The sequence below is a fragment of the Rhipicephalus microplus genome, chromosome X (genome assembly GCF_043290135.1).
Source record: "Rhipicephalus microplus isolate Deutch F79 chromosome X, USDA_Rmic, whole genome shotgun sequence".
Lineage (NCBI taxonomy): Eukaryota > Metazoa > Arthropoda > Arachnida > Ixodida > Ixodidae > Rhipicephalus > Rhipicephalus microplus.
In genome coordinates, this window is record NC_134710.1 from 253,062,659 (window position 1) to 253,075,173 (window position 12,515).

Consider the following 12,515-nt stretch of genomic DNA (forward strand, 5'->3'; position numbering starts at 1 on the left):
GTGCGAAGAACTTCATTGGGTCCCGAAGGTCGAACCTGAGTTGACCCGTTTCCCACAAATGTCGGGACTGGCGGGTCAGCGTCTTCTGCTTAACTTTTCGCTATTTCGTTAAACCGTGCGGCCTTAACTTGATGATGAGCTTAGCACACAATTAAAGAAGTCGCACTACCTGAAGCAGTAAATTTGCACAGCTCACCCCTTAGGCTGCCAACAATTATATTTCGCTTTTGATGTTGCATCTAAGGCTATCTAAAGCCATCGCCTTAATAGCGGTGTTCTGTCGTAAGTACCGTGGTCGGAAGTGCACCTGCAATGTCGTACGACGGTGGCAATAAATTGGTAGAGACATTCAAAAAACGAGACAATCTAGTTTGACGACGTCAAGCATGGCAAAGTAGCTATAATCTCGACGATATTATCACAGTAGTAGTAAGTTCAATGATTTCTGTTCACTGGTTATTCTACAACATTTATGTTTCTTGGTCCGAGTAGGCACATAGATAAGGCCGGTCTAAAAAATGGCAATGCAATTTAAAACAAGAAATTACTTCTATGGCATGATGAGGAACTGAGTTGGTAGGGCATAAACTCACACTGTCAGTTTCGTGTTGAGAAGCATTCTCTTCTTCACGTGGAGGAGGCCCGTCACTGCTGATTGGATTGGATAATCTTTTATTGGGTCCTCCAAAACACAGATCACTGTGTCGCGGGCTGCTCCCACGTGGGGACTCAGATGTCGAGCTCCTCACCTGTCTCGTCGAAGCGCTGCCTTTTGCATGAGTGTCTGCTGATTCATTATCGCCATGTATTGGAGTCACTGTATCTACGCGCAATAACCTTGGCGTACTTCCAGTGGTCATGTCAGGACCTTCAGATGCAGTTGAACCTTATGAACTCCGTCGCTTCCGAAAACTCCGCAGTAGAGTCAGCCGTTTTCGCAGAGTTTTCCCGTTTTTTTAGTTTTTGTTGCTGGAAATTCAGGTAATTTGGGCAGCCCCGGTAAAATAGCAGGCACAACATTATCAATGAGTGTAGGTTTCTTTGGCAGGAGCAACAGCACGTTTTCCTTGTATTCTAAATAGTATGTGGCAGAGATCACTTCTTCCGAGAAATGCTTCGCGCGCACATGGTCAGCAGGTTGCAAAGCTCTGTCAGCTCTCGGAATTGTCCGTCGACACTTATCCAAGTACTCTAGTTCACACGGAGCCTTGAAAAGCGACACACGCTCAATACAAGAACGATACCTCGACTTGCAATTTTGGACAAAGCAATACTTACCCATTTTGAAGCATCGCCACTGACGAAGCCGCTGACGAACACTGGGAGTCACATGCAGCGTCGAGGCGTATGTGAACTGAGCCTAGAAGTGCGAATCATATAAATAAATGCACTGTGTAGGCTCTCAACCATCGGATATTTTATGATTATATGACAAAGTGTCATGCACGCAAAGCTTTCGGGAAAATGTTCCATCGGGCTCGAATTTCAAAATGAGCACCGTGCGAATACCTGGCGCCCCATACAGTAGCGCCACCTCAAATCGCGCGACGGCAACTACTTGTAGCTCAAGGTAGGGTGTCTAGATTTTGGAGGTGTGAAAAACACCCGGGGAAAGGGGTCTCCGAAGTGCACCGATGCCGCATGGGGCGCTGTAAGCAGGACTGCGGGGCGTTGAGCAGACGATGTACAGCGCATGCAGCCTTGATGTGCCCGAGAAACTTAGCTTGCACTATTTTTCGCGTGTTGCACTTACGAGTGCTAATCGCTTTTTCCAAGCGTGTGCAATAATGAAGAATCTTCTTCATGTCATTGTTCAAAAAATTGCGTTCACGTGCATTATCATGCAGCAGCCTGCATACGAAGTAGCCCCGCCATGGTGGTCTAGTGGCTAAGGTACTCGGCTGCTGACCCGCAGGTCGCGGGATCAAATCCCGGCTGTGGCGGCTGCATTTCCAATGGAGGCGGAAATGTTGTAGGCCCGTTTATTCAGATTTGGGTGCACGTTAAAGAACCCCAGGTGTTCGAAATTTCCGGAGCCCTCCACTACGGCGTCTCTCATAATAATATGGTGGTTTTGCGACGTTAAACCCCCCAAATCAATCAATCATACGAAGTAGCACTGCGCGCTAGTAATATCGTTCGAGGCATGTCAGGCATGCTGGCTAATCTAGGCACCGTGTTTAATAATAATATTTTTTACTGATGTGCTGCTATTTCACTTAATATGTATCAGTGAATTAGAAATCAGTGTAAATGATTAAAGTCATTTTCAACGCCTATTCACATTGTTATAAATACTCCGCTCTTATCGACATGTTCCTATCTCCTGGCTGCTGAGAAAGCATCGTGTGCACAATTTGTTGGCAGAAGAAACAAAGGCATTAGTTGAAAAGAAATCATATTTGGTGGCACAGCAAGTTACTTTCATCTGTGCAATAAAAATCATTCTAGAGAACTCAGGGCTTAGCACACGGGTCTTTGTTTTCTTGCTCCTTTTATTTGGCCTAGATTAAAGCTGAATGCCGCGAATTAAGCAATACAGGCATCTAAGTGATCCCGTTTACTTAATGACATGTTAAAAAAGAGCCCAGTAACGTTCTCCTAATATATATATAGATGTGTGCAACAGGCCACGTGGACGCAAGCCGTTTGAAAAAAAAAGTCCCGCCTGCAACTTGCTGAGAGATTGGGAGGGGGACTCGAGTAATTTCGTCACTGATTGTTGGGGGTATCACGTGAATGTTGCGTGAGATTAGGGAATGCCTGATTGTGATTTCGCCTTTATTATTCCTATTTACTTTATTATTCCTATTTACTGATTGAAGGAAAAGCGTTGCCTTACACGAGTGATGGGACGCTGATTTTGGGTTGTGCCCAACTACTGCTTGAAGGTACTTTTTTTGTCATCGCACCTTCTCGAGTCAAGCAAAGCGTCAAGTCTAGCGAAAGGCAAGTAACGACGACTTGATTCTATTACGTATACGCAATCGAGTGCCTACACGTACGGGGTTGCCAGTTAACGGTTGTGGGGGAGGGGGGCGACAGTTTTGCGGCTGTCTTCCTGGGCTGGCACGATACGTGAACATCGAGAGCGGTATTGTCGACGGCACCGCCGACACCGGATCCGTGACATCGTGCGAGTAATGAATGTTCTGTATTTAAAAAAAAAATGGTCAGCTTGTTCTCAAAGGACTAAATTAAGTGGAACGTACACCCCACCTGACAGGTAAAGGAGACTATTCACTGTGTCCATGCCAGTAGAATGGGCGTGTCCTTTTCTTTGATGCTGAGGCAAACTGCTTTGCATAGTTCCCTGTTGATACAAAATCTTCCGCTGTCTCGTAGAGCGCGCAGCGTAACAATGTGGGCACAACCTAATCAGCGTCAACTCTCGGTATTGTAAGGGCTCACGTCTCAAACAGCTCTTCACGCACCAGTGCTCAAGACAGATGTTTTTTCTGTCGATGACCTTTACCTGTAGGGCTTTGTGAATAGAAAATTTTAGACGCACATCAATTACGAATGAAGTAGCATAATTACAACGAATCGAATATGACTTGCATATTATTGGAAAAATAAGACGGCAGTTTTAGGAACAGTTGCTTCCTGAATATTCAATTTGAAAGTAACTGTGAGAAACATTTGAAAAAGGATCGTTGCGACTAATTTTAACCATTAAAATATCATTATTAGCATAACTGGGGTAAATACATTGAGGCAGTGACAGCCAATGTCAAAGATCGGTGTTCATTGAAATACAGCTGTTAATTTAGAACTCATGAGGATGTTTTCTCGCAACTTTTCACTTACAGTGAGGCGTAAAAATTAACCATATTGCCACCTGGTTTTCTTTGCCAGTGAACAGTGCGCCAGTTCTGTGCCAGTGAACGAAGACGGCGAAGACGAGCCACCCGTGCAAGCCTACAAAGGAGTCTTCAAAGGAGCCTTCAAAGGATCAGTTCTGTCATATATTTTTATTTGTTATCTTATTATCATCAACTCCAGTTCATAAAACTGCTCCTCTTTGCGTCTATGCCGATGATATTGTTCTTTTCGCGTCATTCCGAGATATCAATACTTTGTATGAAATCTTATAGTCAAACTTATAGTCATACCGAGTTTACAGGAAAGACCGTGGTAGTAGGGGTGGTGAAGCTTGTATAATCTACAAAAGTGCGCTTAACGTATTCTTGATGCCTGAAGTTGCCTACATTGAGTGTTTATTCTGCAAAGCCTATAGTGGCGGCCTTATGTATATTGTTGGTGCCATGTACAGACCCCCTAACTCTGATGCTTCTACCATGGATGTGTTGAAGGAGTATTTATGTGACCATGTCAAACCTGATGATCGGATAATCCTATCTGGTGATTTCGATTTGCCTGATGTTGACTGGCTAACAATGTCCCCCAAAATTCGTAATGACAAGGTAGGAGAGGCAATGCTTGATATTGCTTTTGCCTTTGACCTTACTCAAGTTGTTGAAGGCTTCACAAGAATTCAGGATAGCAGTAAGACTCTACTAGATCTTTTCTTCGTAAGCGGTAGCATTTTCGAGAATGCCACATCTCAAATCATGCCAGGTATTTCCGATCATCAGGCCGTCTTCCTTAGCCTCAGCAATGTTAAAGTCGACAAAGCTAACGAAGCTTCGTATTTTCGAAACTTTTCCAGAGCCGATGACGAAGCTATAATAGACGTGCTTTCGTTTCACCTAGATAATTTCTCTCGCAGTGATGCAAATGTTCACAATCTTTGGGCTTCTTTTACGAAACTTGTACATGAATGTATTGAACAATTTGTGCCATTGATACGCAAGAAAAACAAACGTGTGAATGCCTGGATAAGTCGTTCTACTATACATTTGCAGAGAAAATTAAAGAGGTTAAAGAAAAAACGTCGATCTGTAGGCGACTGCGTAAACCTGGAATCCAAAATTTCAGATTTGTCTCACAAAGTTAAAACACAAGTTGCAGCTGACAAAGACAAATATTTTTCAGTTTCATTACCTAATTTCATTACTAGTTCGCCGCAGAAGTTTTGGCAAGCAATTTCCCCATCTTATACTGATGTGGATGCTTTTACCATTAATGGTGTCCAAATTACTGATGCCACAAAAATTGCAAATGCATTCAATAGGCAGTTTCAGTCCTGCTTTACTAATGATGATGGCAAACTGCCTAATTTTGTGTCACCATTACCGCCGATGCCTGATATTACCGTAAGTGAAAAGGGAATTTTCAACATGCTCTTGAAACTTGATGTAAAAAAATCTGGTGGTGCTGACGAAATACCCAATGCCTTTCTCAAAAGGTACGCTGAATGGGTCGCCAAATATCTTTGCATTCTTTTTACAAAATCGTTGAAAGAAGGACAGCTGCCAATCGATTGGAGGACAGCCAAAGTGAAACCACTTCATAAAAAGGGTAAGAAAGATGAAATTAGTAATTATAGGCCAATATCACTATTGTCAACAGTTTGTAAGTTGCTCGAGCATATAGTTCATAATCATATTTATGAATTTTTAACTGCTCATAATGCCCTATCCGAGTCTCAACATGGATTCAGAAGAGGCTACTCTACTTGTACCCAATTAGTTCAGACCGTTTACGATTTTGCATTGACAATTAATAATGGTGAGCAGACGGACGCGATTTTTATGGATTTTTCAAAGGCGTTTGATAAGGTTTCTCACAAAAAATTGATTTTCAAACTAGACAACATACTCAAAAACAAGCACTTAACTAAATGGATTTTATCTTACCTTCATAGCCGTCAGCAATATGTTGTATTTAAAGATAAATGCTCTGAGAGGGTTTCTGTGGAATCTGGCGTCCCCCAGGGTTCGGTACTTGGACCGCTTCTTTTTCTTTTATATATAAATGACATTGTGAACGACATACCCGTTAACATAAAACTCTATGCAGACGACTGCGTTATTTACTCCGAGGTAAAAAATTCTAATGACCAAATAAAGTTAAATGCCACATTTCAAAAAGTTAAATCTTGGTGCGACAGTTGGCAGATGCCCATAAACTTTGAAAAAACCGTATTTATGCGCATTTCACACAAAAAAGAGCCCCTCTTGTTCCAATATTGCTGTAACAATATATACCTTGCCGAGGTGCAGTATTACAAGTATCTAGGGGTTTACATTACAAACAACTTGACGTGGAATAAACATATCGATTATGTTGCAGCTTGTGCTAACACAAGACTTTCATTTCTTAGGAGAGTTCTCAAGCACTCCACTCCCACTGTGCGCTTGCTGGCGTACAAATCAACAGTTCTACCCATTCTAGATTATGCAGTCGTTATATGGGATCCTTTTACGTTGACTAATAAAAAGAAGATTGAAAAAATACAAAGAAAGGCAGCCCGTTTTATATACAACAGTTATGGTCGCACATCTGTTAGTGCACTGCTAGCGAGAGCAAATCTTCCACCAATAACTGAAAGAAACCGAATTTCTCGTCTCAAATTTTTATATCAACTAATTAAGAAGCACTATAAGATAGACACTAGCAAATTATTGTCTTTCTCCTCTGGGTATCCGACAAGGCATCGCCATAACCTCTCCATTACGCCCTTTCAAACACGCAATAACTGCTTCACGTATTCATTTTTCCCGAGAACAGTCGGGGAATGGAACAACCTAACTAATGACGTTGTTTTACAGCAATCACTTGAAAAGTTTGCCTTGTGTTTAACTGCATAATATATATGTGTGCATATGTGTGTATGTATATGTATGTATATAAGTGTATATATCTGAAATTGTGTAGAATTATCACCCGTGTTTTTTCCAATCCTTGCGTATGTGACTCTGTTTCTGGAATATTTATTATCCTGTACATTTTGAATTGTATTTTGTCGCCATGGTTGATAATGTATTCGTGAATTTTGTATATCAGTTTTTCCCTTTTTTTGTAATTCCGAGAACTGTACTTTGCTTCCGTATTTTTGTTCTTGTTCACCTAGGAATATTTATGATTGTACTTCCCCCCTGCTATAATCCCTCATTTGGGATTGCAGTATCTACAAACAAATAAATAAATAAATACTTGTGTGAGCTTGAAGTGTGGCTTGGTGGGCTGTCTTTTTCGCTTAATGCTAACAAATGTGCTCTGCTTGTATTTCCTCTATCTGTTCCCGTATTTCTTTCACTGCATTATCTAAATGATCTGATTCCAGAAGTAACGGAACTAAAATATCTAGGCATTGTTTAAGTTGGCAATTTGAATTGGCAGCAACAAATAGAATCAAACACCCGTAAAGCAGAAAGCGCTTTAGGATTGCTACGGTGGTGTCGCAATAAGAATTCAGGTTTGCGCAGGGTTACGTTACTTATGATGTATACAAACATTACGTACGCCCAGTTCTGGAGTTTGGGTGCGTCCTGTTTTCCGGAAGTGCTGAGTACAAATTAACATCTCCTATATTGCTAGAAAGGCGAACTCTGCGGCTGTGTCTCGGGCTACCTAGGTGTGTTGCGAATGGCGTGTTTATTTAAGAGCTCGAAACTTTTAATTTGATGTAAGATTTCGACAGCTTAACGGGAAAATATTTTTAAAACTCTATGATGCACCCCTCTCCCGTTCTCAGACAGTTTTCATCAAATCCCCAGATTCTTTCTTTAAGCGGCCGTGACGTCACTATCAACGACGTCAAGTCATTTTCGTCGAGTCTTTGTTATCGAATGTTCACGTTTCCCTCAAGCATTTAGCTCCCCGAACCTTGTATTCGATGCCAGTTGACATAGTTTTCGATGATATTTCCCAAGAAGTGCTAAGATGCTTTTAAAGAAGGTTATGGAGGGGTTCTTTCAAGACCATGTCTACAATTTTCCTATGTACGTGGTAATTTTGACGGATGCAACGCAAAATCTTCAGAAGGCGGGGGTAGGCACTTTTTCTCATCAGCTTTATTCGTCCTTTGCCTTCCGATTGGTTGACTTCCCGACAATTTTACTCGCTCAATTCTTGGATATTAAATTGGCTCTTCGAAAAATAATTTCTCAGCAAAAAAAAACTTTAAATATTCTGGATGCTTTGTCTGTTTGTACACATTTAACGTGCGCAAAGCAGTCTCCTCTACCAAGAATATTTTGGTCTCGCGTACCGCGTAGCCTATCAGAAGTTCGGTTTCTTTGAGTCCACGGGCATGCTGGACTTGCATAAATGAAACTGCTAACTCGCTCGCTTCGGTATCTTTGAATTTCCCGGTGGTACTAGTAGCTTCGCAGTTTTTATTACTGCCGATCAAATCAAACGCCTGTTAATCTTCAAAATCCACGAAATATCGCTCCTACAATGTGAAGAACTGCGGCATTTGCAATTCACATTGAACACCGAAAATGCCTTTCCCGTCTATAAGGGGGAACCCTCAGAAGCTTTCGCTGTAGAGTTCCTCGATGAAATCGTTATCTTTTCAAATCAGGACTTTAATTAACTAACCTATGTGCAGCCTGCAATGAACCGGAAACAATTGATCACTTTCGTCGCACATGCCGCTGTTTCGCCTCACTGCACCGAATACTTCTTGTGAGACCGATTGGTATGCTGGGATTGGAAGTTACCACACCCACCCTTTTATCGTTTGGAGCCAAGTCAGTTGTGTGCGGGCCGCCGTGATATTCTGTCAGCAGTACATAAATACATTCAGGCAACCGAGAGGATACGCTGCCAGAGGTACCGCCAGATATATCCCATTTTTGGTCCCCGTTCTCTATTTTTGCTGATTTGTTTTGCAGATTCTGGTTTAACTGATTCCTTAGACCATATACCCTCTTTTTATATTTTTAAAGGAACGTTATTAATGACGATATCTAAGTTCTTATTTTTTATGAAGCGTTAATTGTGTAAAAAATTTGCGCTATTGCGTACAGTGTGGCCAATCGCCCCTGTGAGTATGAGCCAAGATTTCCTAGAGGACAATACAAGTCAAGAGTCATCGAGTTTAATGGATTGCAGAGCTACAGACTTCAGTTGCACTGTGGTGGCCTGCCGCCAATCGGGAGCGTGGAGCAGATTTGTGAGATCCAGTTGACCGTTTGACCCGTCGTTCTCTTCATCTGCCCATGTGACACCGGGACCCTTGGCCTTTTTGACAACAGCATTGTGGGTATCTCGTTGGTCCGAGCAGCAGCTGTTCGTGGCCTCCAGAATGGCGTAGAGGCTGCGCAGGTGAGGAACTGCAACGCTGTTCAGGTCCTCCCAGTGGCTGCAATTCTGAGACAGAAGTTTGGTGAGCTCGGCGAACATCTGTCACTGACCCTGCATTTCCATTCGCTCGACCACCAGCTCCTGTTTTGCTATCTCTGCTACCAAAGCCTCCAAGCAACCGGCAGCGGAAGCCTCATTCAGGAGGTCTTTAATGCACTCGAAGTTTCGCATTTGTTCGTTGTGAAGAGCCTTCAACTTTTCTTTTGCAGCAAGACGTTTGGCTGCTTAAGACTTCAAAAAGTGACGATCGGGCTCGGACACCTTCAAAGTGTCTTCACTGGAGCTTTGGAGTAAGTTGACATTCTTCGCCGTCTGCTATTTCCAGTTCTCCTTCAACACGCTGGCGCGAAGGATGTTTTCGTTTTCCCATTTCTGCCTAATGATCTCCGCTCGTGCTGCATAGATCTTTCTGGTAGTGTCGAGAAAGTAGGCCATCCTTCTGTCATCGCTGCGCTCGTTCGCCTCGATGGTCAGTGAGAGGACGGACGTCGTCGACAGGGCATCGTTATGCGAAGCTGGAACGATGCTGCCGGCGTCAGTATGTTGATCTTGGAGCAGGGCGTCCTTGGCCGTCGCGAGGCTCTTTTTGAGCTCGACCACCTGGATCTCGAGCTTGGACTTCTCGTTTTCTGCCTTGTCGAGCTTGCGCTGAAGGCCTTGCACTTTTCGCTTGTACTCCTCTACGAGGGAGCTGTACATGGGCGTGTGTGCGTTGACGTCACGGACCTTTTTCTGGGCCTGCAGTTCGATCTTCATGGCGCGCTCGGCATACTTGAGAGTGTTGTGGGTGTCGGTGTAGCTGAGCTTGAAAGGCGACACGAAAGCCATCAAGAGGGTGCGACAAGTGCCACCCAGAGACTCTTTCAGGATGTGGGTCAGCTTAGAGTCCTGGTACGGAACCCACTGAGCCCCACCCTTGGAGAGGGCATCAAAGCAGTTGCCCAGGGTCAGAAGCGACAGGTGAACTTTGGTGCCCTCGCGTATCTGGTCCTTGATGTCTTTGTTCCCGGCAGCGACACGTTTCGAGCCAGCTAGGTCGACAAAGCTCACCTTGGAGACGCGAATCCCTTTGCTCGTGCTGGTCACGTTCTCCGTCTGCGTTATGTAAATCTGAATTATTGTATGAGTCCGCGACGACTCTGAATTGAAATGGGTGGCATGCTGTGTCCTGTTCCTGTTGCCTTTCTGGAGGAACTCGAACAGTGTCCCAGACTCCTTCACGTTGTGAATAGAAAGGTTGGAGATGGCGATGCTCTTGGCTGGGTCGTCCCGCACGACCAACGACGGTCCTTTGGGGCACAGCAGGTCGCGTACCACCTCGTTGCAGACTTCCATGTAGGCGACTGCAACGTCGTATGACTGGCCCTTGGAGCGGAGCCTATCCTTGCGCCGGTAGAGCTCACTTGCCGTCAGGGAGACTACCCCGGGACAATCCTCGGATCCCATCATGGTGAACATCTTGCCAGTTCCGGTTGCACCGTAGGCGAAAACGGAACAATTGTAGCCACCAAGAAGCGTCGTGAGCATCTCTTTGGTGGTACGCTCAAAATTGTACTTACTGTCCTTATCTTCACCAAAGACCTTATCAAACATGAAAGTATAGTCCTTGTGTGGCTTGACGACACCCGCGCATGCCTGCTGCCCTCGAAAGTTGACGGACTCGGCTACGGCTTTGGGGTTTAACACGAGGCACCTGTCGTCACCCACGCAGCGCAGACGATGCTGGACGTCTCTGACTCGCACTCGTTTAGGGGGCGCACCCTCACGGCCACGTTCACGCGCGCCCAGGGCGACGGCGGGTTGTTGCCAGCGTAGTGGCATTTTGGGGCCGACTTTGCGGTGTCGCTGGAGCGCCTCTTGCTGTTCTGCGATGGTGCTATTGTCGACGCTTCGCTGGCTTTGACAAACGACGCACCTTGTCGATCCTACGGAAGTCGCAATGCGCTTTCCGCTATGGAAATGGCCGACATCGTGCGCTGGTCCGCTTGATGATCGGTGCGTTTTATGGCAGATGTTTTTGCGCGTCTATCGGGTCCAATGCACGCGCCTCTCGTGTTTAATGCACGTGGTTGGTTGGTTCGTTGGTTGGACGCCAAAGGATTGGTTCAACCCACTAAGGAGATAAGCCACAAATAGCGCAGCATTGGTATCTAGAAAAAAAGAGAGGAGGGGGATGCCTAAATATTTTAATAACTGCTTAGCTGAGCTAACAGGCTAAAATGTCTTGTTTAAAATTAAAACAAATAAAAATAAAATAGAATAAATAAATATACAGTATAGAAAATATAAAGTAGACTTGTTATAAAAATATGTAACAAGTATGTGCTTATGAGGTTAGCATGGTAGCCATATTGATTCTCGTGTTCTATGCTTGTTGTGTTGCTGAATTAACATACCAAAATTCATTATTCATATAATCGCTTGGCAACCATAAGTTTTTAAATTTTAGAACCATCATAAGTAATCAATACTTCCTTGAAAGACTGCTGGTCGTGCTTGCATTTTGATAATACACCATTTAAAACAAATAGGCGCTGTCTTGTTCTATTATACGTTCCTCCTCAGATGTTTTTCCACCAGTGATCAATATTAACAAAAATACTCGGCAAAAACCAGGCGGCAAGGGAGCTCGTTCTCGGAGCAATTTTTTGCCGCTTGCCGAGGTTCGCCGCTTTGCGCAGCTAATCAGAACGCCACGCATCCGACGGACGGTGCTGGTGCGGGTGTATGTTTGGGAAACGCACTGACACGTCATAGCGACACGCGCAGAAAATCGCGAGATGTCCGCCTCTTCTGCCGGGCGGCCACCCGAAAGAGGCATGCCGTCTGAACAGGTTTACGCACTCGTCCCCTAACCACTTCCAAAATCCCGCCTGGCCGCTTGGCCGCGCCGTCTTCGGTGTGAATGAGCCTTTAGTGTCACGCAGATTTTGGCCTCGGGCAGTGTAAGCACCTTGGTATGGTGCGAAGAACTTCATTGGGTCCCGAAGGTCAAACCTGGGTTAACCCGTACCCCACAAATGTCGGGACCGGCGGGTCAGCGTCTTCCGCTTAACTTTTCGCTATTTTGTTAAACCGTGCGGCCTTAACTTGATGATGTGCTTAGCTTACAATTAAAGAAATCACACTACCTAAAGCAGTAAATTTGCACAGCTCACCCCTAGGGCTGCCAAAAATAATATTTCGCTTTTGATGTTGCATCTAAGGCCATCTAAAGCCATCGCCTTAATAGAAGTATTCTGTCGTAAGTACCGTGGTCAGAAGTGCGCCTGCAATGTCGCACGACGGTGGCG

The 12,515-nt window shown here is 44.5% G+C and overlaps 1 protein-coding gene across 1 annotated transcript; it reads right to left on the minus strand.

Moving 5' to 3' along the window:
- Positions 1-9,526: 9,526 nt before the first annotated feature.
- LOC119162269 (kinesin-like protein KIF18B) lies at positions 9,527-11,894 on the minus strand. Its single transcript, XM_037414726.2, has one exon. It carries the CDS (start codon positions 11,041-11,043, stop codon positions 9,538-9,540), a length of 1,506 nt encoding a protein of 501 aa, XP_037270623.2. The 5' UTR covers positions 11,044-11,894; the 3' UTR covers positions 9,527-9,537.
- Between the last annotated feature and the right edge of the window lie 621 nt (positions 11,895-12,515).

Excerpts from the sequence above, each read along its gene's own strand:
- LOC119162269 (XM_037414726.2), bottom strand. The coding sequence starts at position 11,043 with ATGCCACTACGCTGGCAACAACCCGCCGTCGCCCTGGGCGCGCGTGAA.